Raw genomic sequence first — 27,727 nt, forward strand, 5'->3', positions numbered from 1 at the left:
ATTTGATATTTGATGTCTTCAATAATCGAGCATCATAAACCAGTTTCAAGGATATTTGCAAATATCCGCTGTTTTTCAATCACAAAAAAATCAGAGGACTAATTTATTCTCTCGGCTGATTCGAGGGCTCTTCATTATCACAAATACAAACATAAAATCGAAACTAGACTTTACCGATGCAAAAAAAGTCCGCTGATAGCATTTATTAATTTTCCATGAAGACAAAAAATTTTATTTGCCGATAAAAATTTCTCGTCTAGAATTTCCCACGTCTCCATAATTAAATTTCCGAATGATGATGATAAATCTAACGATATATGCAGCTTCTATCGATTTAACATCGCAGCAATTACCGACGTTCATTTCTCCGCGCAAATGTTATGAGTATTTCGCGGCTGAACCTCACTCTTCCTAAAAAAATCCCCCGGTAATGTGAGAAAAAGCTCAAAGTGCATTCGTAATCACGTGATAAAGGCATTAAAATTCTGTCATCTTTGATTTTACATCGATTAAGTATGACTTCTATCAGAAGGGCAAGTGGTATCAGCCTCGTCTCACGATTCACCTTGGCCTGGGAAGAGGAACCTGATTATGAAGGTTGGAATAAATCTCGGATAAAAACCAAATGAAAAAATATTAATATCCTATGCATGAGGAGTTCAATATTAGAACCCGAATTCTTAGCTATTTTGGAAGTAAAATTATTGACTAGAAATATTGATGACATAATTTTCGGAATTTGCTTCAGAAATGACCGATGAGAGTCTACTAGAGTCTCTGGAAACAGCAATTCGCACCAACAAACTTCTCGCTTTGGAGAATATGGTTTTTGAACGATATTTACGGCGACACGAACCACAGGCATTAGTCAGTAAGGAAATAAAAACATAATTTTTAAAAAATGACTTAAAACATTGTCTACAAGTTCTGACTAATGAAGGAACATTAAATTCCCTTCCGTAGCAATGGCACACGTTCTGGAAACAGCAAAACAAGTCCAGAGATCCGCATCCCTGATAGCTCCCCTGATCTCAATCCAAAATTTCCCAGGAAGTGCTCGTGGCTCCACATGGATGCGAGATAAAATTTCAATGTCACCCAGTACAGGTGGGAGCATACAGACGTTCACCGGAAGTCGGCGTTACGGATCTGCTTTGATACCCCAATCGAAGAAGCTCAGGTGAGTCAATCTGCTCTTTGAAATTCATCAATGCGTTCCCCGGTGATTCGTCAACAGGATAACTTTGAATTATCGGATTGAAATGACGAATAAGGAGGTCGAGGAGATGAGGAAACACCTGGTGAACCTCGAGCAGCAGACGATCCGGAAGAAGGCTACCCTCAGGGCTCAGGGGGAGGAGATTCAGCTAAGGATCAGGGACATTCAGGAGGCGAAGAACGAATTAGAGGAGAGTGTTATCTCGGGGGGAATCGATCCTGTCAGTGGAAAAATTCCGCCTGATAGGCTTATCAAGTACTGATTTGATAATAAATTGAATGGATAAAAGTCCAAATAAATAACTGGTCGAGAGGATTTCGGAAAATCCTATAAGGTTTCATCTCTCAAAATATTTCTCCAGGTTCATGGAAGACTGGATAAAATCTTCGGACAGAATGGCTGAAAAACTGCGGCTAAAAACCCTCTCCCTAAAGCAACAAATAAAAAAATCCAAGATCCAACTGCAACAGAGAAAAGAACTGGGCGAAACGCTGCAGCCGGTTGACTTTGAAGTCCTCGCGATCGAGAATCATGATTATATGAAAAAAATTGAGGAAAAAAATGTGGACCTGGCTGAGTTGAAGAGAGTGACCGGTCGATACAACCTTCAATTGAACAGCAAAAAAAATAACCTGTATGAACAACGAAAAATTTTGAAAAATGTGCAGAGAGAGATTGAGTTAAAGGAGAAGCAGATTGAGAAGCTCAAGGTTGAGGGTCAGAATATAAAACAGGAAGTCGAGAGAACTGATAAGGAGATGGAGGACATTATGAAATTGACAGAAAAACGACAGGTAATTTAATCCAATTTTGACCATGACTGAAATTTCCGTGAATTTGACAATTAAAAGGAGAAATGATAGATAAATAAATGGGACAAAAGAATACCAATTGAATTGTTCAATAAATTTCAGATGCCAAATATTTTGGACTTCATAAAAATGCAAGCAGAGCTCCAAGAGATGAAAAAAATCTACACACGTCTTGAGAAACGCAAAAAAATCCAGATGATCCAGAAATCTAGGTAAACAAGAATAAAATCTCTAATCATTCCAAGATGACAAGATGTCCCAATGGCTTTCTATCGACTCTGTCAGTCTGAATGACAGTGAACACTGTCCCTAGAAATTTTCAATTGTCTTCGTCAGGTGGACTTCTTCACGCGGGAGTTGGTGTTCTCTAATGTACGACTAGGAGTGGACGCAATTATCTCACCAGTAATTGCCACGCTATCCTGACCGTCACAGATTGCACCACAGGATAATTGTTGTTACCGGTGTTGTCTTTGCTGAAGGAAGCAAAACGGAAAACGCCTATTGCGGTGTCTCATTCAATGATACACCTAGCAAAATTAAAAAATAAACTTGAGGATATCCGAGAGTGTTTGCTCTTTCATTCTTTTCATTTTATTTTACAATTTTTAATTCAAATCTCGACAGTGAATCATTCGAAAGCATTTTTTAGAGTTTCATGGAACTTAAAAAAATAACCATACACATCCTGCACTTATCCACCAATTCATAAAAATCATAATCCCCTATATCTCCTTTAATCATCCATACGACGATTTTCTCCAACTATCAAGATTACCAACACGCAACGGCATCTGAGAAAATTGCAATAATTTTCCGATCCTCTACTCCTGACCCTTATTTCGAAAATTCCAACGAGAGCATTTTCACGGCTACTTCGCCGCAAACGTCCCCATTCACTTAATTTTCGGGAAATTCATGACAGTTATTGTATTTTCGTATGGTTGGGATCATTTTCTGGATGAACTCGAGCTAGGTCAGTGCGCACGAAATAATTGTGAAGAGCTCCAAAATGCGTGGCGAACACAGAAAGCCATTAGACCCGATAGTTTCGTGGAACCATGAAACTTGAGGTCACAATGAAACTGTCCCAGTGGACATCTGCCTTCCATTTTTCTTTTTACGGCAATCGTGAAAATAATCATGCCCAGTCTCCTTTTAAAGTCGGAAGATTTTCGGCTCGTGCCGCGGTGAGTCTGTTGGTTACGCTTCATGCACTGCTGATGCCTGTCCCTTCCTCTACTTGGTGCTCTGGACGACGTCCTGTGGAATATTACCCTCGTGGATTCAGTTTTTATCGGGCCACGCACGGATACGGAATTGAGGCGAAGAGAAACCCAGAAAAATAGCCAGTGATGTCACTCCAATAAAATATGAGTGGATTCCGTTTGTGTTAATTATTGATTCTAAATGTTGAATTGTGATTGTGAAACTACATGAGCGACTCGATAAGAAGATTTTTTTCATTTTTTGTAAGAGGTAAATGGTTGAATACTTTGCACGAAAAAAATCTATATTTTTAATTGGACATATTCTATAGATACGAACGAAGGTAAATTACAAAATAAATTGTCTTGGACACGGTGATTCATTCGATTTTTCAGAGAAATATTTGCGAACTTCCCCATCCCCGTAATCGATCCGCCTCGACTGCAGAAACTCCTTCCCCCATAAGGGTGATTCAACCCTGGCTTTTTACCACTGTTGCCTAGACACTTGACCACACATAGCCCTTTTATTATTTCAGCGATTGCAGTGCTTTCGGCTAACGGGGCAATTGTTCGATAACGCCGTTTACAGTTATCCCACTGAAAGTCCCCAAATGTACCCTGAGTCCGTGACGAAGTACAAGAGAACGATGATGTGAATGATAACAAATATATCTACAAAATTATGATCATAAAAATTTAAAAGCATCACGAGAATTTTATTCGTCGAGATCTCGAGTTTAATCACGAGAAATGAAGGCACTGCACTTTTCATGGCTGTGGCACGCTTGTTTCGTTTTATCTGGAGTACTGATTGTTTGTCGAGATGGCGATGGACGTTATACAGAGGTAAAAACATAAATTATTATTTTATTAGTTTAGAAATAAAATAATTTTAATTTTAAAGGACGTATCCCCGTTTTATTTTGATCGGTGACAGTAGCGCCAGAAATTAGAACAAAGAATAAATAAATAAAACGTCTGATTGAAAATTTGTTAAATATTTTTTTATTAAAAACATGAAGCTTTTTATATAATTTTTCTTTCGGAAAAATAACTTTCACTTCGACTCATTACATACAATGATTGAGATACAATCCTCAATCAGCACCTTCACGCCCTTCGTTGTTGCTCGTCAATCGGCGTTTAACGGTCCTCCCGAGATGATACAATTCGATACAACTGTTGCATTGTAGATCTTCCATTGTTCTGCAGTTCATTAATGGTCAGAGGAACTGTTTAAAATTCTAATTGCGTTCGTTTACGAGCGGATCCGTAATGAGGAGATCCGTTTCACTCGAATGTTTGTTTATTTTACAAGATTTTGAGAGAGATCTTCGGTGAGGGGATTTCGGGGGGTTAATGAGGGGTCACTAAATCAGTAACGCAGTTGTATAATCAGATGAATTCATTCCCGAACAAGTGGGATAGGTCGGGACTTTTATGAGATTCTCCCACTTTCCTCTACTATGTTATCTTCTTCCTGAGAAAATTTCTCTTCACTTTGGATTCAGGGGCTCAATATCAACTTGGGTGAGGCTTTGCAATTCCTCCGAGAGTACGATCGAGAGGCCTCCAGTGTTTGCACCCGTACCATGATGACACAATGGAACTTCGCGACTAATATCACGGATTATAACAGACGGAAAATGGTACTAAAATCATGAATTTAACAGAATGCGTCAATGATTGATTTGCAAATTGTTACCACCATTTTTCTCAAGTTGGAGGAACAAACGTTGAAACTGAAGTTCGAGCGGTCTTCCTGGAAAAAGGCCGTGAGCTTCGCTTGGTCGAGAATTCCGGATCCATTGGCTAGGAGGCAGTTGAAAATGATCGCAGTCAAGGGAAGAAATTCATTGACAGAAGACAAATTCAATGAGGTGATTGATTTCAATTTTTTATTTATCCCAGATAAATAACAATCTAGTCTCAGATTTTTTTTGTGCCTTGGAAAGCTGGAAAATAGGAAATCCAGTCTAGTCTGAATAAAAACCATTTCAGATACATCACTTGATTGTGGAAATGAAAGAATCGTACACCAGAGCCCGATTGTGCCCGTACAAAAAAATGGGAACAGCTTGTGACCTTGATATGGATCACGGTAAAATTTAATGTTACTTTAATTAAATTCTCAATTTGTAATTTTTTTATCGGGAGAAATTACCCTGCAGACGTAAGTAGAATAATGGCAAAATCGCGGGATTACGAGGAGCTGCTGCACTACTGGAGAGCATGGCAGGAGGCAGTGGGTCCTCCCTTGAAGAACAAGTACATGAGATATGTGCAGTTGGCGAACCAGGCGGCCCGACTAAACGGCTTCTCCGACGCCGGGGATCAGATGCGAGAGGCCTACGATGACGATTATTTCCAGCAGAACATCGCTGAAGCCGTCTCCACAATCACTCCCCTGTACAAACATCTCTTCACGTACGTCAGGACGAAATTAATTGAGAGATATGGGGATAAGGTGAGGGCTGATGGTCCTCTCCCAGCGCATCTGCTAGGGAACATGTGGGCGCAGAACTGGGAGGGAATCTATGATCTTGTAGAGCCTTTCCCAGCCGCCAGGAGATTCGACGTTACTCTTGACATGATCATTCAGGGATTCACTCCCTTGAGGTACTTTCTATAGCATCATTTGAAAAATTTGCAGTTTTAGAGATTTATTGAACACTGCAAGTTTGATCTCAGGAAAATTTTTATTTTCATTTTTCTTTAGTCACAGATATTTTTCTAATTTTATCGCCGATGTTCTCAGAATGTTTCAAATGTCCGAAGAATTTTTCACATCGATGGGGATGAAGCCAATGCCCCCGGAATTCTGGAGATACTCCATGTTCGAAAAGCCAATCGACCGGGAGGTGAAATGTACTGCGAGCGCTTGGGATTTTTGCAATCGCATTGATTACAGGTGTTTTTTCTACTTCAATTGCAAATTATAATTTATGATTATTTTTCCCCCCTCTTCATTATTAATCTATGGTATTCAGAATTAAACAATGTACAAGAGTTACAATGGAGGATCTACTATCGGCCCACCATGAAATGGCGCACATCGAGTATTACCTACAGTACAAAGACCAACCTCTGATATTTCGAAACGAAGCCCTGCCGGGCTTTCACGAGGCTGTCAGTGATGCAATGGAACTCTCCGTGATGAATCCCAGGCACTTGCAGAGGATCGGCCTCTATAATAATTCCACTGACGATTACGAGAGTAATATCAACTTCCTCATGCTTATGGCCCTGCGAAAAGTCGTATATCTGCCGTTTGCTTATATTGTTGATCAGGTAAACTCATGCAACAATTTTAAAAAATCATGTGACAATAACTTGACACAACTTGATGGTTTTCATGTGCAGTGGCGATGGAGAGTATTTAGTGATGGGGTCGCAGACATGACTACACGCTGGTGGGAGCTGCGACTCCAATATCAGGGGATTGTTCCTCCCATTGCGAGAATCGAACGGGATTTCGATCCTGCGTCAAAGTATCATGTTCCAGCTGACATTCCTTATGTCAAGTAATTGCATTAAAATTCATTAGTCAACTACCATAAGAAATAATGTCTGACAAAAGTTGAGCTTCGCTCAAAAAATTTTGATCAAATGAATTTTCAGATATTTCGTTGGAACAGTAATGCAGTACCAGTTGTACGAAGCCCTGTGCGATATTTCTGGGCACAAAGGGGATCTACATTCGTGTGATCTTTACCGATCCAGAGAGGCTGGAAGACTCTTATCGTGAGTGTTGAGTGAGGATAAGAAGCCATGAATGACTTTTTCCTGTAATTTTTTTAATATCATTCTAGGGATGTTTTATCGCAAGGGTCCTCAAGACCTTGGCAAGACATTGTGAGAGAAATGACCCGAGGCAGAACAAACAGAATCGATGCCTCTGCCTTAATGAGGTACTTCGATCCTCTCTATAAATGGCTGCAGCGGCAGAATGTCATGGAACCGGTGATTGGGTGGATTACGAGTCAAGATGATACTGGTAAATTATAAATGAAAAAAATAAATTATAAATTCAACAATTCGTCTGTGAATTTCTCTCATTTCAGCTCTCTTTGCCCATTGGTATGGAAACTCCGCTGTGAGCATCACTTATCGTCCCTATTTTGTCTTCATTTTCATCTCAGTTCTCTTCGTACTGAATTGGTAAGAGACGAAACGAATCCCTGTGAAAGCTTTGTACATATGGAGTTAAATCAATTATTGTAGAATTTTTGTACATAAGAGTTACGAAAATATTTATTGTCATAGTTATTAACAAATCACTTCTCGAGGAGATCGTCTATCGCTAAAATTTTCCTAACGATTTCTTGTGAATTTGTCTCTAGGAAGAAACGAAAAAAGTAATAGGAAAGTCGTTTCTATATTTTTTAGCTAAATGTTTAATAAAAATATGAGCTTGCTGGGTACCCCTAATATTATTATTTATTATTGAATAATTCACGATGATTTTGAATCCTGTATGGAGCAAGGTTGCCCGTTATATTGTTTATAACAATTCAAGTCTTGTGGGGCGTCTCTTTCCAGTCCAATCTGATCGCCATTTCTATCGACACAGTAATATTGCTTGCGTCGATGTTGCCAGTGTTCAAAATTACCGAAACTACAGCATTTAGGTAGTTCTTCAATTCCACTTTGAGATAAAAGCCAAACGGTTCGAGCACAATCTGTTATAAACAGAAAAATAAATCCTTCGGTTTTCTATACCCGTTAGAAATACTATGCAATTTTATTATATTCATGAAAAATTTTAAACTTTTGACACTCACTGCAATCCATAGCACTAGCTTCTATTGAATTAACACCGGTTTCGAAATTAATTCCATCGAATCTGATTTGATTTCCTGATGGATCCACGCAGATTTTCTTTGATCCCGAGGTCTGCACCCGGTGGAACATCCCATCGAGTTGGCAAACCGGATTAATGAGGGGCGGCGTCCTGCCCAGTGGTAATTGTGAAGATATATCCCTGAGGTATTCGCAATCGGTGGTGAAACTGCCGGGTGTGTGTCTCTTTGGGTCAACTTGAATCGAATAGTAAGAGACGTTTGAATTGAAATGTTTCAATTTTTTTTCGAGGCAAAAAAAAATATTTACAACAAGAAGGACGGCCTTCTGCGATCTCTGCCACGTTCACAGGCTTCACTAGAGTGTTCGGATGACCCTGTATCGGGTCAACACATACGCACTTCGCATGATCTCCCAACATACATTGCAATTGATCAAAGAGGCCGTGTTCAGTGCATCGAGCTGTGAACACTGGTTTTTTTAGATTCTCCCAATGGGAGATCTCTATCGTCTTTCGCGCTCTCCAATCATTTATAGAACATCCTGCAGTCACAAAAGAAACAGAGCGCAACTTTTATACTTTAATTAATTCTAATTAACATTTTTTCAATGCGGAATCATTGCAAAAGAATATGTTCTCTTTACCGCACGTCATTTTAAATTCATCCGCGGAATTCAGAAATGCAGATTCGCCGAAAATCCTTTCGCCGTCCGGAGAGACACAGTAACATCTGAAATTTTTTGCTACAGCTTGAGTAAGGACCGGAAAATATCCACTTATTATTAAAACAATTGATCCATAGTTATGGACTTTTGACAAAGAAAAATTTCAGAAAGTTCTGCCAGATAAAAAAAAATCCTCAATAAATTACATTGATCCTGGAATGCAGTGGAAAGGAGCGAATAATCCATCATCATCGCACTTGGGTCGTACTTCGAGAAAACCGGCCTGGCCGCCAGCTTTCCGCTGATCCCACTCTTTCTGGCCCTTAGAACATTTCCTTAAGGGATTCGGGAATGCAGCCACTAGTGGCACGTACCAAAAATTTTGCGATCGTGTGTGAAAAAATAGGAACAACAATTGAAAAAAAAAAGAAAAGCCTAGAAATTCTTCAGAATATTAATATTTAAAGACAAACTTGCTTTTCTGACATGTCGATGTCCCATTATCGTGTCGAAGACAGGCTAAACCGGGACCGCAGATATCTGTGGGGGGCAACATCCCTGGAGCGCCTGTCATACAGGAGCCCCCCTCCACAATATTCGTGAGACAATATTCGCAGCAATTGCAAACGTCGGGATACGGAAGATAAGTCCCAGAATGAGTTGCATTCATTGCCTCGCATGCTTCACTCAGATCAAGACAACCATTTTTCGTCTGATAATCCTAGTCCCAAGAATATTTGGCAATTTTTTTTTGTACAAAAATAGCACATTGTATGAGGCACTAATATAAAATTTAATTTAATTACCGCACAGAATTGGGGGGTACATCTGATTTCTACCTCACTGCGACATGCGGACACCAATCCGAATAGCAAAAATCCAATCATTGTCCCTCAACGAAACTGCAATGGTTCGGTGTGAGAATCCTCGCGAGGGACCGTAATCTAATCTTCATCATTGCACTTCATACAAAGATAGTGAAGGTAAAAACTTATCGGAGCTGATAATCTTATTTCCGAATGTTAGACTTGACTCTTCCGATAATAATTTATTATTGTGTTTTATCCATAAGAAAAAGCCATCGCAGTTATTCTCAAAAATGGGTAATCAATAAAAAATCATGTATATTTTTGTTTACTGAAAATATGACTTTCTATTCCGTTACATATTACCTACACGTAAAATTGTAAAGATAATACGTTCAACAGAATTTCAATTGAATTACTTCCCGTATCAGTGCAGAGATTATGGATGTAAATTATTAATAATCAAAAAATTGTATTGATGAATTTATATTGTCTACGAAAATGTATTCCTGCTAATTAAGATTACTCCTCAGATCTCATAATTTTTATCTCTACAACGCAATTAATTTTATCTATTTAATTATGCCCCCCATTTTTCCAAAATACTGAAATATCCGTGATGGATCGACGATGTAAATACATTAATTCAAAAATAATTGAACAGACTTCACATTTTCTTCCATGCCAGGGTCATGTTGTTAGCCGGCATATTAACCATTTCAATTAATTTGATATTATTCTCGAGAGCGAGTTTCTCCAGATCCCTCACGTCCCGAAGGCCCCACTCGGGGTTTTGAGACTTCAGAGACCTATCAAAGTTGACGTTGCTCTCAGGAGTGATTTTCCCATCGACAGCATAAGGTCCGTAGGTGATTAACAGTCCTTCAGGTTTCAGAAGAACTGCCGAATTTTTGAAGAGCCCGATCGTGCATTGCAGTGGAGATATGTGAATCATATTGGCGCAGTAGATATAGTCCAGGCTTTTCTCCTTGAACAGAAAACCAGGCCAGGAGCTGCTGTCCGTGGAGACGTCGATGTGTAGGGGCTCTTGAACGTTGTTGAAGTCCTGGGTGTGGGCAATGATGCTCCCCAGGAGATTGGCGTCGAATTCGGAGGGATAGAATGTTACTTGCGGAAAATGAGGAGCGAAGTGAGCCGTATGTTGACCTGATCCAGATGCTATCTCCAGTAGGGTTTGATCCGCTCCAGGGCGGATCAACCTCTTCAGAACTCGCAATATCGGGTCCTTGTTGCGATCTGCTGCCGGGTAGATCATCTTCTTCACAGCTGACGATGCTGACCTGGAGATCGGTAAGATTTTACGAGAGAGTTTATATATATATATATATATATATATATATATATATATATATATATATATATATATATTTAATCCAGCTCTTATTCCCTGCTTCTTACTTACCTGTGATGTGCAGCTGCATGGATAGTATTGATCATCGTAATCTGAAATATTCCATACCTCACATTAATCACAACTGGGAAAATCACCGCCACCAAAATATAGAGAAAAATTCAATTTATTTATTTCTATCAACTGATCACGCATTACAATAAATCAATATCGATAATAACCCCGTTCTGTGGCTCATATCCTCCTCCACCCCCCATTTACAATAAATAAATTCATTCGGTATCACTATCAGGCCTCTCTCGTCCCCTGGACTTCTTCTCGTGACTTTTCTTAGATTTCGCCGAGGTCGGTAAATAAACTGAGTGCCCGGTCTTCTTCAAATGATCGAACAATTTATTCTTACTGGGGAATTCCCCTTTGCAAGTCACACAGAAATGTTCAACATCCGGAACCTCCGACTTCCCTCTCCCCTCTTTTTTACTTCGTTGAGGCTTCGACTTAGCATCCACTTGTGTCTGAACTCTTCTCGACTCCTTCGCCTTTTTTCCTTTCGTCTTTACCGCAGCTGGAGTGCTCACTTCCGGAAGCTTCGCCTCTACATTCTCTGGTGACTTCACCTCGTCCTCGCCACCAGCATCCCCGTCGGTCTTTTCTTCCATCCTCTTCATCAGTAATTCCTCTCTATTCTGTTTCTTCCTTCTCTGCTTTTTGGATAATCCAATATCACCATCGAACTCCTCATCGCTATCCTTGACAACAGCACTCTTCATCCCCTTTGGCTTCTTCTTCTTTTTTTTCCTCACAAGTACTTCCTCCTCGTCCTCTTGGTCTGATATAAGCTCCCCTTCGGATGTGCCTCCATCATCCTTATCTTTTGGCTCTTCGCTTCCTGGGAATATATAGGCTGAGGTGTCCATCTGCGGCTCAACAACAGGAGCTGTTTTCCCCTTATTCTTCTTGTTTGCCTTCGTCTTCCTCGTCTGACTAACATCATCATCATCATCATCATCATCATCATCATCATCATCGGGATCTGAAATTAACTCCTCCTCCGACACTTTATCAGTATCATCAACCTCCTCTTGAATTTCAGGATTGAGCAAGAAGTCGGGCATTTCCGGTCCAGTAGCTGGCTTCCCCCTGGTCCCCTTCTCCTCAGAGTCCGACCCATCATCCTTCTCCTCATCATCACTATAACTAAAATTCTCATCATCCTCCACCATCGCACTCTTCATCGCCGAAACATTGTCCCTGTGCTTCTTCGAGTTCTCGTGATTGCTGAAAGCCTTTTGAGTCTTGAACATTTTATTGCAAGCGACGCAGTAGAGGGCATTTGAATCACCCTCGTCATCCTCATCGTCCTCCTCCCGAGCTGGCTCCTCGCCAAATTCAGCAACCAGATAATCCTGAATGTGTTTCCAGTCAGACTCCGAATTCGAAGACTTCGACCAGTCCGGGACCTTATGCTCCTTCAGCTCTCTTTGTCGCTCAATCAGCTTCTGCCTCTGACGCTCCTTTGTCTTCTTCGCGTTCTCCAGCGCCCGTTCCGCGAGCATCTGTGCATGTGCTTGAACTCTTTTATCCCGTTTCCTGATGAAGGCCACCAGATTCCACACCTGCTCATTCCTCTCACGCTTCGCCTTGTCTCTGACTTTTTTATTCTCCTTCTCGACAATACGAAGGACTTTCCTGTTCGGCGTATCCCGAATGTCGTACGGGTCTAGCCAGGCGAACGATCGCTTTGTCGTATAGCTCTGCCAATAGGCGTAGAAAGGGTGCACAACGTGCTCGTAAGAGCTGCTGGAGTCTCCGAAGCTCGGAATTTCCTCGTCCGACTCCCCTTCCTTCGCGAATTCCGCGTCCTCTGCTGCTAGGGTCTCGAAGACGTGACGGTAAACCGCGTAAAAGCCTTTCTCGTCGTCACTGTAGCCCCGGAAGCAACTTGGCGAGAAGTACTGGAAGAGGTCTATGGATTCGTCCTTGTAGTTTTCCCCGATGCCTCCTTTCAGGATGGCTTCTCGGTGATTGTCATACCAGGCGCGCTCGTGTGGGTCTGATAGGACCTCGTATGCCTGCTGGACCTGTTGGAACTGCTCTTTTGCCTCAGTCGGGCTGTCTAGGTTTTTGTCTGGGTGCCATTTCAGGGCTAGCTTCCGGTAGGACTTCTTCACGTCGTCGTCGGTGGCGTCTCGGGATACTCCGAGCACTTCGTAGTAACATTTCATCCTGGTGGAGCCGCGCTGGTGGAATACATTTATCGGGTTTACTTCTGCTGACAGGGGGTGAGGGGATATTGCATATCCTAACGAGGTTGTCAGGGACTTCGATGTTTTGGGGGATAAAATGCTTATTAAAATTCCGGAAATTGAGGCAAGAAATGCAGTTCGACAACTGATGATTGTGTTGTTAACATTAATTTAATTTCATGCTCAATGATATTTATTTTTCTATGTTACATAATGCAGGAGTGGATGGAATTTAATTAATGGATAGAAATTCTCTTCTAATGCAATTCATTACTTGAGGGTTTGAACAGAATAAATCTAGTTGTTATGAGAAAAATCTGGACTATCCTCTCAGTTACTTTATCACATCAAAAAGTCAATGACAGCGACTCGTGAGTCACGTTCTGAGAATGATAACAACTACCGTCTAACACTGTACTTGTTTAAAAAATAATGTTTGCGGCAACAATGGGAGCAGAAAAATCGAGATATCAAGAATATTCCCTGCAATTCTTCAACTGAATTTCATCCTTCATTTCCAAATGAATATTTATCTGTTAATTTCTCTAAAATAGATGACTACACTACCTGCAAACTTCATACCCATTCTTCATTTTAAATCAATAAACATTCCGAAGTCAACCAATCAATTGACAATAATAATCAAACAACAATAATGTGAGTCCCCGGAGATTTTATAGGTTAGAATCAACGGTTTAAAATGACAACGCCACATTCTTAACTATTCCTTGACAATAGCTGTCACGGTAGCACCATTTCGAATACAATAGAATGACTAATAACAAAAGGACTTATTCTACTTATTCCACTAATTTATGAATAAATAAACTCACTCAGCGGACTGTCATGTATGCCCACGGTGTCTCCAAATACTTGATTGCTCCGTCGACAGAGTAGTTTCCCTATTGATCCCCGGCACTTTATTTTGAGGCGAGAAGATGAGTTGAATTGAGTTTCTCTTTCTGAGGTTATTTGAAGGCATGAAAAAAATCGGTTGCTCTAATTTATAGTTAAAAACGCACCTAGTTAATCTCAACAATTGATTGAAGCTGGACAACCGATTAAAATTAAAATCATTCGTTGTAGATTCATATCGATGAACGAAAAACAATTCAAATGGCCGCCCCGCCCAAAGTATGTCACGAACTTGCGCTTGAGGAATGCGCAGTGTTCGTCGGAAACAGCTGATCACTCATTCGATTCCAAAATGGCGCCGACAGTTCTCTCGTAGGTGATTCTCCAGTGTTTTTCTACACATTTCAGCCACTCGCGTGGATTTAATCGCTCGCCGTCGTCAATCATCAGTTCTGGTGAGTAATTCTACAAACAATTATTCCATTTTTGGTAATTATTTCGATGAATTTCTCGATTGTGAGAGATTATCGAGGGGATGACGACAAGTGTGAGATTGACAGTGACGTCTACTGTGATTCCCCAGACGCTGGTGCAATATTATCAGTCAGTTTCTCTTAATTTCCTCGGTCATCACGTGATTACGAACATCTGGGGGGGTTTATTAACATTTTTTTATTCGGTTCCATTTATTTCTCATCACTTTCTCTGAATTAATGCTTTTTTCGGGCGAGGGAACGGGGATGCTCGTATGGGGAGTGATTGCCCCTCACCACCGGTACGACAGATTATTCAATAGTGGAGTTTATGATTGACGTTTCGACGATATTCGGAGGTAGATTAGCCACGGTTGCATTTTACAAATAATTGCGTTTACACGTGATAAACAAAGAACTGTCGGAATTGTTGTTTGTCTCCTTGATAATTATGACAATTGAGGCTGCACCTCCAAGGAGAGCTCTTCCGCAATGTTGACTGTTAATGAATGAATGACTGTTAATTTTTTTTTATGGTCCAGATAACATTTTCATGTGTCTTGTGACGTGTCCTACACACACGACGTGAGGAGATAAACAAAAAAATGCATTTTGCCATTTTCCATTAGCAGTAAAAATAATTTATCCATCCACTTGACTCAAAATAAACCCCTCGTACGAGTCGAAGCAGCGGTCGTCCATTAATATTGACACATGAAAGGGTCTAATTTTATGTTCCCAACGTTTAGTGCAAAATTTATCCTCAAACGTGTTTTCCGGTTAATAATAGACTCATCTCGCGAAACCTTGAGGCCTAATAGAATTCTAATTACTCCCGATTGGAGAGAATGAGACTGAAACTGGCGAACGATGCGCACAAATTTTGGGAGCGACCTGTACTGAAACTGCAGCATTTGAATTATTCTTTAAATGTAAACAACGCATGCAGGCATACACGAGGATGGGGATTGTAGATACTATTTGAGTGACACCCACCCAGTGGAGTAGGAAATTTCTAAAACTTGTGTGCGTCACCCGCCACAATAGTTCGCCAGTGTCAGTCTCATATGGCGAGAGAATAATTAATTTGAATGATAATTGCTTCCAGGTTGACTCAAAATGACGGCAGGCCCGAGTCTGGTAGTGCCAATAGTGCTCTGGGGCCGGATAGCACCGACCCACTGCATATCATGTATTTATTTATCGAAAGATCAGAAAACACTTGTCACTGGATGCTACGATGGGCAAATCTGTCTGTGGCAGGTCGACCCAGACACCTTAAAGGTAACAATGATAGAATTGAAGAAAATTTAATTACTGTTAAAAATTTTCCTAACATCATTGTGGTAATAAAAATTATCATAATATTTTTTTTTCTATAAATTTGAGAACATTCCATCCAGTCAAGTCGTCAACTCTTGCTCCTCTGGTTTTAGATGACACCTAGATGTCTGCTGGTTGGACACACAGCACCCATAATGTGTTTAAGTCGCGCCAGTGTCATAATGGAGCAGAACTACATCGTAAGCAGCAGCGAGAGTGGAGAGATGTGCACTTGGGACTTGGTTGACGGAAAGTGTCGTGAAGCTGTTAAATTAAATAATATCCACACACAGATGCTTCCTTACGTCTCTGCTGGGGGAGAGGACGTTAGGTTATTTTGTTCTGGGTGAGAATTTCCAATTTATTAATTTTCCCATCATTTTTTCTATTGCTACTTCATTGCAGAATTTTATCAATAAAAATTAGAATTAATTTCATTCAATTTTTGTTTATTTTTCAGGTATTATCCCGAAGTATTGGTGATGGATCCGTTTAGCCTGGAAGTACTGTTCACCCTGAGTTCTCGTGTAAATCCCGATTGGATCAGCGCACTGCACGTACTACGGCCGGCCCAACGGAAAGGTCGGTTCTACGTGCACACAAGTTAGTTACACTTCATCACACCTACGCTTTTATCCTCAATCAGTAATATTTTTTTTTCTCCTTTATTAATTTTTTGTTTGTCCAGTCTCAAGTCTCAAATGTTAAACATTGAAATAGTTATTCGTTCTCCACGAGAGTAAATACATAGAATAATTGTTCATGACAATTTCTATTGGAAATTTTGTACTAACAAAGAGGGAAAATATTTCTTTATGAAAGTTAATTGGTTAGCTTTTGGGAAAAAATATTTAACAAGGTTCTTGAGTGGAGTCTTTCAAGTTAATGAAAATTACAATGTTCCAGCATGTACATACGTTGCAAAGATATTAAGAGCTGGTTCTCTGAGCGCAGATCAGCCTATATCACGATTTCTTAAATTTCAATCATTCGTCGTTATGTTATGTCGCCTTATCCCAGTGGATACATTTATTTTTATATTTTTTATATCTCATTATTGATCTTGGTCAATTAACCAGTCTGCATATCTCTACTGCCTTATCATTATCTCTCATTAATCATTAACCATTTCCATATTAAACCATCTTCCCAAAGCCATTTACCTCATAATTATTTAAGCAATACCATACACGTCGTAAGTATACACAGAACAGAGTATTTAATAATTACTTGATGAGAATGTCTTTATTTTTTGGTGATTACGGAAAGCATGCGCAATGTTCGGTCATCAATTCCTTAGATTTAGTTTCATTCTTCAACTAATTTTTCATTCGGGAGGAAAAGATGTGGAGATTTTTTCAAGGAACAATCCTCCTTTAAGAAAAATCTTGATAAATACTTAACGTTTTCGGAACAAATACTTAAATTCAATGCATTATAATTCTCCAATCTGTCCCGAACGCTATATTCAATATTATGTGCTTCATTTTAGAAAATTCACGACTAATGACACTATTTAATATTCTGAGTGTAAATTGGAATTAACTCATGTAGACAGAAAACTGCTTGCAGTGAACCAAAAATAAGAATTCTGAATATAATTTTAATAAATGGTGAACTAACACTCATGTTAACGCAAAAAGTCAATTCGGATATTAATTCGTGTGGAGCATGTGCTTGTCCTCGCTAGAGGGGGATTTAATCAAGCTGAAAGGGACTCGGGCATGTGGAGACATTTTTCGACTCTCAAATGAACTTTTGGGTCATAAAAAAATTACGATACTGTAGCTTTGTTTGTAATGTTCGAGAATTGGGCGTATATATCATGCAATAGTTAACATAATTTTTTAAAGATGACGTGGTTCTTGCTCTCACCACAACTGGGACAGTCAAAGTCTGGACGCTATTGGGACATGAGAATCGTAATAGTGAACCACTTTATGAACACGAGAGCAAGCAGATCAGGTGTCTCAATGCTCTCGCCATGACCTGCTGTCCTTATAATCAGAGGACTGTTCTCATCGTTTGTTCAAAGTACTGGCAGGTAATTACTACGAATAATTACGGCTATTTTTAATTGAATAATTTTTTCCACCAATCTAATTCAGTTTAATTGAGGTCTTCATAGTTATTTGAGAAAATTGAGATCAGTGCATCTGGAATTTGAAGCCAAATGACTTCTATCTTGGTGATCTTTCAATTGTATTTTTTTTTAATCAGATATTTGACGCCGGAGACTTCTCAGTCCTCTGTTCGGTGACAGCACGACCTGGCGAGCGATGGATGGCTGGTGATTTTTTAGCTGCTGATAGAGTCATCGTGTGGAGCGACGAGGGACACGGATACTTGTACAAATTACCTTCAAAGTTCGTACCTCAATTCATTTTTTAATTCCAGATACAATTTTCTAATTTACGATTTACAGAAAAAATTGAACTTTGCCATAAATTATCGGTCAGGTTCAAGCTCCACTGATTGAGAGTAGATATTTCATTTGATTTTTCTCGTTGAATTTTTCCAATTACTGATTTTTCTTTTTTTCTCCATTGGTTGTAGGGCTCTGGTTCAGCTCGAAAGGTAGATTACTTTGCACGCCGAAATTGCATTATTAAACAATTCAAAGAGTATATTTATAAGAATAATAAGGGACTTGCAGAGTTCAATAATAATAATTAACGCGCTGCTATTTGATATTTCAATAATTACCATGGAAATGTAGAGTAATTTAGATAATTTTTAATCATCAACTTAGAATTCTAGTGTTGGTGTTGGGGTTTTAAAATGGCAAAGAATGCAGATTATACTGTTCTATAACTCAATTTAATCAGATGAAATTGCGGCTGTTCGATGAAAAACACTTGCTGGCAATGCACCCATTAATTCTTTTGTTGTCATTTCATTCGTTCCTGATCATTCATTTTACCATAAAGAAGTTAAGGAATAAACATGCACAACAGATACAATCTCAAGTTGTATAATCCAAAAAAATATTCTGAAAATACTTATAATTATGATTAGAATTAATCATTTCATTGCAGTAATTGCAGTTTTTTTCAGTATTTTCGTCACTCTAAAAATGGAGATTCATCATGACATCCATGACCGCTCGTCCACAAAAAAATGTTCTCGTACAAGTCTCGTTAAAAAAAAACTATTTAAAAAATTCCAAAAAACTGTCACATGTCAAATTTTCTTTTCTTTTACTTAAACTGAGTTGTGTGAGAACATATTTATAAAATCGCAAGACCCATAATAACTTGAATAATGCACCAGTCATAAAGCAACGACCCCACCTCTACGATTAAAATAACCATGAATATAACAATTAATTGAATCATCAGTTTCCTTCAATATTTAACGCAAAAATCATCATTTGTTTTTTTTTGGTGAATGTTTCTTATCACGTAACATTACTACCACAATCTCCGGGGGACCTGGTCTATTGTAGCAAGCTGAAGGGCAAGGCTCTCAGCAGGTAACCCCATTATTACCATATACATATGATAATCTACCTTTGAAACACCCGTCCTATCGTATGTCTTCTCTCCATTACTCTTTACTGTCTCATGTGTCATAAAATGTATGAGTCATTAGAAAAAGTTGGGAACCGTCTAATGATGATTTTCATTCATCTATCTGCACCAAAACCATCATTTTTCCATGGAGACGGGTTTTTCAGTATTTATTCAATCAACTTCATCACAAATATTACATTATACTCATTCTTTTTATGCACCAGCACGATATTTCTTCAGATTTTTTTTGTTGTTGTCGCTTTCTGGCAGCTTTGTTTGCGATACGAACGTGAAGAGTTCTCTGAGTAATTCTCCATCATTCGTAATGATTGGGAAATTATGATAACTGATTGTTTGCTAATTAATATCGTATTTTGATTGATTAAATTCCTCCAGCAATTAAGTATCAATGGTATAAATGCGAGTGTGCTAGCTTCTCTGTGTTCATGTCTTCCAATAACTGATGGTCAACTGTTTACGACTTCATAAGGATGTCCTAAACAGCCACGATGTTCGTAAATTGTTCATCATTGTGGTGATATGGGAAGTGGGAGTTCAATTGATTTTTGTTTGGGTGTGCAGTAGTGTGGCAGACAACACGAACTTCCACCAACAATCCACTGACAATGATCAACCATCGTTGTACAGTATTTTGACACAGCCAGGGGATAAGGTAAATGATCACTAGATTAATTAATTATTATTTTCTTCTTTTACGAGACAAATTGATTTGTTTTAAGATGAATATCTCCTTCGTGGAGGGTTGACTGTATCCACTTCGTCGGGTTTGCAAATATTTAATTGAATTTTCTGATATGTTTGCAGCCACTGTCATGTCCCCCCGCAATGCGCCTAGTCACAGTTCAGCGTCAAAACAAGACTGTCAAGTACTTACTGCGAGGTGACAGCGAGGGTGTGGTGATTTTGTGGTCAGTGCCAGAGGTGACTTCTCAGCAATTGAGCCAGATAACCCACAATGCGAAAACGGAGTGCCCGACTCTGGCTCCCACTATAAAGACGAGCCTTGAGACTGCTTGGGAGGATATGAAACCCCCACCTGTTGGAATTCTGGATCAGTTGGACTCTGGAGATAATCATGGAATCAAGTTGACGGCTTGCATTTATCTTCCACAACAGAGCAGACTGGTTTGTACTATGTTCATTTCATTTCTGCATTACAAAATAGGAAAAAAATTATCTAGACCATTCGTCGTGCCCAATGCTTCAAAGAATATCGTAAGAATGAATCCTGAATGAGAACTATATATTTTTTCAATTGACGAAAGCATCCGATGAATTTTTATCATAATAGAAAAAAAAATTGACTAAATGAAAAAAATGCTATCTACGTTCCCCCAATGAATAACCAACAGGTAGTTGGTCGCGAGGACGGAAGTATCATAATCGTTCCGGCGACGCAAACAGTGATGCTTCAGCTTCTCCATGGAAATCACCAACAGTACGATGACTGGCCACCCCACCAGGTACTTGTGGGCCATTCGGGTCGTGTGAATTGCCTCCTGTACCCTCACAGTGCCGCCCCGCGTTACGACAAGGCCCACCTTGTATCAGGGTCCGTTGACTTTGCAGTGTGCCTCTGGGACCTCTACGCTGGCACATTGATTCACAGATTCTGCGTCCACGCCGGTGAGATCACCCAGCTGATGGTTCCCCCCGACAACTGTAGCCCCAGAATCCAGAAGTGCGTGTGCAGTGTCGCTTCGGACCACTCGGTGACACTTCTCTCATTGGCCGAACGAAAATGCGTAGTCCTTGCTTCGAGACATTTGTTTCCAGTTGTCACTATCAAGTGGAGGCCTCTCGATGATTTCATGATCATTGGATGCTCTGATGGGGCGGTTTACGTTTGGCAGATGGAGACTGGACATCTGGACAGGGTTCTTCATGGAATTATTGCTGAGGAGGTATTATATGCTTGTGATGAAAACACTATCGCAGCATCTGGGGGCTCTGCGGCCGGTGGGGAACTAGGGCTGGCTAATCCTGCTGTTCATTTCTTCAGGTATGAGTGAAAGGCAATTTTTACCAAATTCGAATTTTTACGCTACTTGAGAGTTTATTCCGTTTTAATTAATATCTACGATTCCTCAAAACTACGATTGATTTCAAAAAACATATTAATTTGCTAGGGGTTTGAGGCACAGAAACTTATCAGCAATTCGCCACGCAACTCAACGAGGCCTCCATCAGCTCCAGCAGCTTCACGGAGGGCATGGAAGCGATCATGGTAATCAGATCAAGACCAAAGGAGCACCACTGATGATCCAAGGATTCCGGAGCAACCCCAAAGATCCAGAGAGCCACATCATGTTCTTCGACATTGAGGCCTTAATAGGTAAGACTTTACATTCTTTCCACTAGTTATTATTATTACCATTGTCAATTTTTTCGGCGTCTTACAGTAAAATCGTTCGTGTATGGAGTATTTACATCAATGATTTTACAAACGAATGAAAAATATCTCAGGAGCGTTGAACGTATAATTATCAAAACTTTGTTGCTCACAATATTTTTACACAGTACAATTATTGAGTGACGAGTATGGTGCCATGTCTCCTGGATCACTGGAGGCACAGGGGTTGATATCTGCCTCTGAATATCAAAAAGTAGCAGCATTGACCCAGTCAGCAAGTCCCGATGCCCATAAAAAAATTGCAGGTAAGCCTGCATGAATGAAAACATGGGGCTGTATGTGTAAAGCATTTTCTATGAAAAAATGCTTGCAAAAAAATTCTAAACAACGAAAATTGCTATTACGAACTTGCTGCAATCTCTGGTGATCACGCAACCATGGTACCATTAAGTAATTCTCATCCTTCCAGACTTTTTCGGTCGTGTTAAGGATAAAGCTGGAGATATGGAGAGAATCCTCAAGGAGAAAGATCGGCACGGTATCGTGATACTCATCAAATTAATCACCTCAATTTTATTAGTAACACCCAGCTTTCCTCCCTCAATATGCCCATTTTATTTAATTGGCTTATTATTACTATTATTATTTTTCATTGCTCGGTCACCACGAGCTCAAATTTTTCAGTTAGCAACGCAGTTGTTTCATCTTCCGTTGATCCCAATGCGCAAAAAATCTCCCATGAAGAGTTTTTCGTTTAAAATTATGGCTAAAGATATGGCAAGGGTAATAAGTCCAAGTAATGAGAAGAAAACTATTGTCAATTTAAAAAATCTAATTCAAGGTGTCATTAACTGGGCTCATTACCGCGATAACTGCTGCCTCCACTAACCATAAATTTCTATTGCAAATCTTGCCTTGTTGTTCTTCGTATAAATGTAATAAAAGAACCTCAGGGTAAAATGAAATTCCTTTCACAGGTATTTTGGCAAAAATGAAGGAGGGTGCCGAGAATGTTCACACTAAATTGCAGGCTAAGGTCGAGAGCGTTGGCCTTAAACCGTCAACACTCGATGGTAAAGGTCAGCCAATCGAGAGAGAAATTCACCCCTCTCTCGATCGTCGCATGTGTTGCACTGGAGTTCCATTTTTTATTTTGCTTATTATATCGTCAATGTTTCTCATCCCTCATTGCAGCAATTATTTATGTATTCTGTTATATCCACAGAAATGGGACCACTAATATATATTATTTGCTAATTTTAGACATGCTTTCGATCCTTCAAACAATATTCTACATCAATTAATTTATTTACTCATTTGTTGTTCGTTTCAAATGCTTCTGAAGGATTGAAATTTAATTAGGATCGTTTAATTTAGATTTGTTTTTATGTTTTGATTTTTTTCCAGGCATCTCATGATATTGACAGATGTCAACAGCCATTCCTCTAGTATTTGGTTATTTGTCGCTGATTTATGTCATGCATTTTCATAATTAAATGCCTTAGAACACTTGCAGTACCGCTTGATGAAATCTCACCGTTCATTAATTTTTTTTTCGTTTTATTAATTCAATAGTTTAGCGCACTGCACGCTGTCATTGCGTCAGTACACTTTCTCAGATATTGTAAATGTGGTAGTATGTTTGAATAATCACGAGAAAGAATACAATCGGTAGCATTTTCGCAGGTGAAGGCTGGAACAACAGCGACAGCTCCAGAAACCCCTTGAAGAGGAGTGGAACGTTCAGCGAACCCAACATCACCATGGAGATCGCGCAAGTATTACTGAGTCTTCTACACGCCTGGGGCATGGATCCAGATCTTGACAGAGTCTGTGAGGGTAAACTAGGACTCTTGAGACCTATGGTTCCAGTGTCCTTTGGAGTTTTGTCTAAAGGAGGATATATGTCTCTCCTCCTGCCAACCTGGCAGACCCACCTGGAGCCAGCAGGTGAGCCGGCCACAAAACTGGAGCAGCGTCTCCCCGCAGAGTTGGTCCACCAGGACCGACTAACCAAGGCCTTCACAGCGCGTGCTCACTGGGAACTCTCAACGACCCTCACCAGTAATCATCTCCTCGCAGTAGTCGCCCTTGCCAACACTCTCATGTCCATGAATAACGCTACCTTTGTTCCGGAGCAAGAACGCAATCGTAAAATGCATCGACCTGGAAATCGCGCTGGAGTCAACTGGAATAAAGCTGAGGAAGAGAATGAGGAGATGTTCACGGTGCAACAGGCGCAGATAAAACAAGGTTGGAGCCTCTTGGCGACGCTTCACTGCGTCCTCCTGCCAGATAAAGTGACTGCCATGGGCGGTTCCAAGACATTCAAGCGTCTTCAAGTAGAGATGATGGCGAGGAGATGGCAGCATCAGTGTCTTGAGGTGCGGGAGGCAGCTCAAGCACTTCTATTGGCTGAACTCGGAAGAATGGGACCAAAGGGAAGGAAAACCCTGGTGGACAGCTGGTCTCAGTACCTGCCGATGTATAGCACACAGGAGTCGATAGTCCCCCAGCCCCAAAATCACTCACCCCCTTCAGGCAGTCCTACTCCAGTAGTGGAGGCCCATCCCGAGGAGGAGGATGAGGAGGAGGAGCTGGCAGAGGAAATGTGTGCAACGAGAAAGCCATCGAGTGCTGCAGAACTCAAGAGAAAACAGACGACGGCTGTTGTTCTTCTCGGAGTCATTGGTGCTGAATTCGGGCAGGATGTTGCTGCTAATAATCACAAACGCGATAATGATCAAAGAAGAAAGAGCTCGGTGGTAGAGGGCTTTGGTATTGGGAACAATAATCTCGCGAGATTGACCAGCATGGCTCTGATGCATCTCCTTCATGCTCCATCATCAGCCAAGCTCCCTCTCCACACTTCCCTGAGAAGAGCTGCCATTGATCTCATTGGAAGGGGCTTCACTGTCTGGGAACCGTATCTCGATGTCTCCAAGGTACTACTGGGGCTTCTGGAGATGTGTTGCGATGCTGATAAGCTCGTTCCCAGCATGACTTATGGACTTCCACTGACTCCAGCTGCTGACACATGCAGAACTTCGAGGCATGCCCTGACACTTATTGCTACGGCTAGGCCTGCAGCCTTCATTACCACCATGGCCAGGGAGGTAGCGAGATTTAATACACTTCAGCAAAATGCCCAAACTCTTAACGTTAATTTAGGGGCGAGTGTTCTTGCAAGGGCTAAACCAGAAATTCTGAGGATTGTTGAACAGCTCATTGATAAAATGCAAAGCGAAATGAGCGAACTGCTGGTTGAGGTAATGGATATCATTCTGCACTGTCTTGATCCAGGTCATTTGAAGACAAAGCCACTCAACGAGGTTTTCCCAGCTGTATGTAGATTCAATCAGGTCAGTCATTGCTCAGCAACGAGGAGAATTGCTGTTGGCAGCAGAAGTGGACAGTTGGCACTGTATGAACTCCGGGGGACTGTCAAATGCCAGACTGTCTCGGCACATCAAGCCCCAGTTACTGCCTGTGCTTTTTCACCAGAGGGAAAATTCTTAGTCAGTTATTCATGCACGGAAAACAAATTATGCTTCTGGCAGGTAATTGTGCTGCTCTTTCATTCATTCGGTCAATTATTGAACTTCTCTAGAATTAGGATAATCAAGTAGGGGAGATAATTTATTTTATAATGAATACAAAAATATTCTTGGAGAGTTGATAACCAGCTTTAATTTTTCGAATTTATGCATCCCTAATAATCGCCTGAATTTTTTATCTAGCAAACAAGCAGTGGAATGTTCGGCCTAGGAAATTCCCAGACTCGTTGTGTAAAGTCATACAGTACAGCACCAATAAACGACGTAGCGAGGTTGAATCCGATGCGGCTGGCCCGTTTAATCTGGATCAACAATCGTACCGTCACCCTCATGTTGGCTGATGGCTCGGAAACACGTTTCAACGTCTAAATAAGTAATTAATAAATAAATCGACCAGGAGAATAAACGAGAAGAGAAATATTCTTTACAAAAGATTCTATTTCTCAATTGCTAGTTCAATTTGTTTCTCTCGTCGGCTGACTGGGCGAATGCAGGATAGCAAAGGTAAATTAATGAACTCACTAGTGAATTTTTTTTTTAATGAGATATTAAATGCTGAAAGTAAATACCAAATATACGCAGTAATGTATATAAAATGTTACGGACGACAGTTCGCTGGCATCGAAGGACACATCACGTGGATTTCAATTATTGAAATTTTGTTAGTTTTCTCCCACTCATTGTTCAGTTCGTCATTTCAATTTTTAAGTAAGATTGTTATTTATTTGCAGTATGTATCACAGGTTGCGTGGATTCTACGTTGAATGAAGTGTAAAAATTTAATGAGCGGGCTGTTAACAGTTCAAAGCATCAATAAACTAATCCTGTAAATTAATTATGCGAAAAGATAGACAAATCATTGATTTGAGGCATTCGTAATTGGGCATCTGCTCTAGTAATACATGAAAATGAAAATATTTTTCAATAAATCGATGGTTTCCAATGAGAATTATGAATACTAAATTGTTAATTGATTTCCAGAAAAGATGTTTAAAGACTGTTAATTTTCTTCTGCAATCGCTTGCTCTCGTGTTGAATAGGAGAATTTTTGAAAATTCAATTAAATTTTTCATTTTATTCAATCGGGAAATTGTGAAACCACTGAAGTTATTTATACGGAGTCAATGAAAAACCTAAACCACCGACAATAAGAGGAAGGACTAAAGTACCCTGTAATATAATTATTCTGTTAATATTTAAAAACCGAAAGGCTAATTTACGTCGGTAATGTGTGATTACTCCCTCATGTACACCAGCTAAAGTCCTAAAGTATTATACCCCACGTGTCTGTGTAAAACATTGAATTATTGTTATGAGTATGGAAAATGTTATATAATTGTACTTGTCCTGTTACCAGGCGACACTTTCCGGTTTTTGATAATTAGTGGCTCGTCGATAGTGCCATTATGCAATCAATTATTCCTTGTCCAATTGGATAAATAATGATTCGATTTTTTTATGTTGAGCATTCAATTGGGCAGATTTTTCTGTGATTCTAGAGCACAGTATCAAGACTTGCTCATTCATCAGAACATTTTCCGAAAATTGGTATCCATAATTCAGGAAAAAGAGATTATTTATACAATTTTAGCGATATAGGTAAAGTCTTTACTCAGATAACGTCGACGGGCCATTGATTCAATCGCACTTCACTAAGATTTATTCTATATTCACATTGATAGACACGTTGAGAATCATCAAGGGTTGTTTTGCAATTACTAGATCATTTTTAATGTCAAGGAACACAACCCTCGGATTAACTATCTAAAAAATTCGTTAGCAGACTATTTCTCCACTTTCAAATGGTCAGTGAATTGATGTACAATTGATCGAACTGTGAAAAAAACACGCTTCTATGCAATTACACTTTTTCATTGTTAATGATTATTATAATGATGAGACAAATGTATTTAATGTATTGATTATTAATAATGTAATGTCCATGAAATATATTATAATATATAAGAAGTTATGTGGAAAAGGTATTTATTCGCTTAATTTTGCTTCGTTTTCAGTGATTTTTAATTTTTTTTTCCAACTTTCTCGAATGGCTCCTGATTGAGCGATATAGACAGTACTCATCGGATGTCAACAACAGTGAGTAAAACTCCATTTTTTCGACGCTCAAGAAAATGCATGCTAGTCCCAAATACATGTTGTTTTCATTCACCCGTTTAGTCACAATTCACTTTTCGTACGGTTTTTATCATTTTGGAATTCACATCAATTCCATCGAAAACTTGCAAAATAAAAAAACATAAATATTAGCGGAAAGGGCGTAGAACATCGTTAAACCGACAGTAGTACATGACTATCTTCGAGACCATTCATTCATTCTCTCTCCCCCTCGATAAACCATCCTACACGATTATTCAAATCCCCCGCACCTGAAGACCGGGAAAACCTTTTGAATTTGAGATGAAGAGCTGATAGGATTGTTGACTGTAAGTTGGCTCTCATTGAGCGTATGCTTTTGTGAATGGTAGCTCGTTTCG

General features: G+C 39.8%; 6 protein-coding genes across 19 annotated transcripts; 3 read left to right on the forward strand and 3 right to left on the reverse strand.

Moving 5' to 3' along the window:
• The first annotated feature begins 133 nt into the window (after positions 1-133).
• LOC135162841 (coiled-coil domain-containing protein 113) lies at positions 134-2,599 on the forward strand. Of its 2 annotated transcripts, none has more exons than XM_064121743.1 (7): positions 134-597; positions 749-871; positions 964-1,180; positions 1,238-1,474; positions 1,581-2,013; positions 2,134-2,243; positions 2,345-2,599. In XM_064121743.1, exons 1-7 carry the CDS (start codon positions 516-518, stop codon positions 2,400-2,402), a joined length of 1,260 nt encoding a protein of 419 aa, XP_063977813.1. In that variant the 5' UTR covers positions 134-515; the 3' UTR covers positions 2,403-2,599. The 2 variants fall into 2 exon arrangements, with proteins under 2 accessions (XP_063977813.1, XP_063977814.1); XM_064121744.1 differs by having other exon boundaries at positions 2,368-2,599.
• Positions 2,600-2,722: 123 nt separating this feature from the next.
• On the forward strand, positions 2,723-7,461 carry LOC135162836 (angiotensin-converting enzyme-like). The gene is made up of 12 exons (XM_064121734.1): positions 2,723-3,510; positions 3,779-4,088; positions 4,754-4,891; positions 4,964-5,122; positions 5,244-5,343; positions 5,414-5,861; positions 6,001-6,153; positions 6,233-6,533; positions 6,606-6,766; positions 6,864-6,986; positions 7,055-7,239; positions 7,307-7,461. Exons 2-12 carry the CDS (start codon positions 3,993-3,995, stop codon positions 7,405-7,407), a joined length of 1,965 nt encoding a protein of 654 aa, XP_063977804.1. The 5' UTR covers positions 2,723-3,510; positions 3,779-3,992; the 3' UTR covers positions 7,408-7,461.
• A 154-nt stretch (positions 7,462-7,615) lies between these two features.
• Positions 7,616-9,680, reverse strand: LOC135162839 (uncharacterized). 2 transcript variants are annotated; one of them, XM_064121741.1, is made up of 7 exons: positions 9,551-9,680; positions 9,189-9,492; positions 8,918-9,071; positions 8,691-8,776; positions 8,355-8,588; positions 8,027-8,281; positions 7,616-7,924 (listed from the first exon to the last, which is right to left on the reverse strand). In XM_064121741.1, exons 2-7 carry the CDS (start codon positions 9,379-9,381, stop codon positions 7,698-7,700), a joined length of 1,149 nt encoding a protein of 382 aa, XP_063977811.1. In that variant the 5' UTR covers positions 9,382-9,492; positions 9,551-9,680; the 3' UTR covers positions 7,616-7,697. The 2 variants fall into 2 exon arrangements, with proteins under 2 accessions (XP_063977811.1, XP_063977810.1); XM_064121740.1 differs by having other exon boundaries at positions 9,189-9,432; positions 9,518-9,670.
• Positions 9,681-9,815: 135 nt separating this feature from the next.
• Positions 9,816-14,053, reverse strand: LOC135162844 (methyltransferase-like 26). 3 transcript variants are annotated; one of them, XM_064121749.1, is made up of 3 exons: positions 13,969-14,053; positions 10,941-10,981; positions 9,816-10,818 (listed from the first exon to the last, which is right to left on the reverse strand). In XM_064121749.1, exons 2-3 carry the CDS (start codon positions 10,973-10,975, stop codon positions 10,185-10,187), a joined length of 669 nt encoding a protein of 222 aa, XP_063977819.1. In that variant the 5' UTR covers positions 10,976-10,981; positions 13,969-14,053; the 3' UTR covers positions 9,816-10,184. The 3 variants fall into 3 exon arrangements, with proteins under 3 accessions (XP_063977819.1, XP_063977820.1, XP_063977818.1); XM_064121750.1 differs by lacking the exon at positions 13,969-14,053 and adding an exon at positions 13,703-13,844; XM_064121748.1 differs by lacking the exon at positions 13,969-14,053 and adding an exon at positions 11,111-11,248.
• Positions 11,038-14,050, reverse strand: LOC135162837 (dnaJ homolog subfamily C member 21). Of its 2 annotated transcripts, none has more exons than XM_064121735.1 (2): positions 13,969-14,050; positions 11,038-13,129 (listed from the first exon to the last, which is right to left on the reverse strand). In XM_064121735.1, exon 2 carries the CDS (start codon positions 13,112-13,114, stop codon positions 11,162-11,164), a length of 1,953 nt encoding a protein of 650 aa, XP_063977805.1. In that variant the 5' UTR covers positions 13,115-13,129; positions 13,969-14,050; the 3' UTR covers positions 11,038-11,161. The 2 variants fall into 2 exon arrangements, with proteins under 2 accessions (XP_063977805.1, XP_063977807.1); XM_064121737.1 differs by lacking the exon at positions 13,969-14,050 and adding an exon at positions 13,703-13,837.
• Positions 14,054-14,328: 275 nt separating the features above from the next.
• On the forward strand, positions 14,329-27,202 carry LOC135162835 (WD repeat-containing protein 7). Of its 9 annotated transcripts, XR_010299024.1 has the most exons (17): positions 14,329-14,445; positions 15,572-15,747; positions 15,900-16,132; positions 16,247-16,389; positions 17,640-17,830; positions 18,007-18,152; positions 19,235-19,261; positions 19,884-19,974; positions 20,127-20,447; positions 20,675-21,324; positions 21,452-21,657; positions 21,843-21,980; positions 22,145-22,213; positions 22,653-22,748; positions 23,362-25,235; positions 25,416-25,736; positions 25,964-27,202. XR_010299024.1 is itself a non-coding variant. In XM_064121727.1 (16 exons), exons 2-16 carry the CDS (start codon positions 15,583-15,585, stop codon positions 25,599-25,601), a joined length of 4,530 nt encoding a protein of 1,509 aa, XP_063977797.1. In that variant the 5' UTR covers positions 14,329-14,445; positions 15,572-15,582; the 3' UTR covers positions 25,602-27,202. The 9 variants fall into 9 exon arrangements, 8 of the variants coding, with proteins under 8 accessions (XP_063977797.1, XP_063977794.1, XP_063977798.1 ...); XM_064121727.1 differs by lacking the exon at positions 19,235-19,261 and adding an exon at positions 18,343-18,363 and having other exon boundaries at positions 25,416-27,202; XM_064121724.1 differs by having other exon boundaries at positions 25,416-27,202.
• Positions 27,203-27,727: the final 525 nt, after the last annotated feature.

This window comes from Diachasmimorpha longicaudata, chromosome 5 (assembly GCF_034640455.1).
Source record: "Diachasmimorpha longicaudata isolate KC_UGA_2023 chromosome 5, iyDiaLong2, whole genome shotgun sequence".
Lineage (NCBI taxonomy): Eukaryota > Metazoa > Arthropoda > Insecta > Hymenoptera > Braconidae > Diachasmimorpha > Diachasmimorpha longicaudata.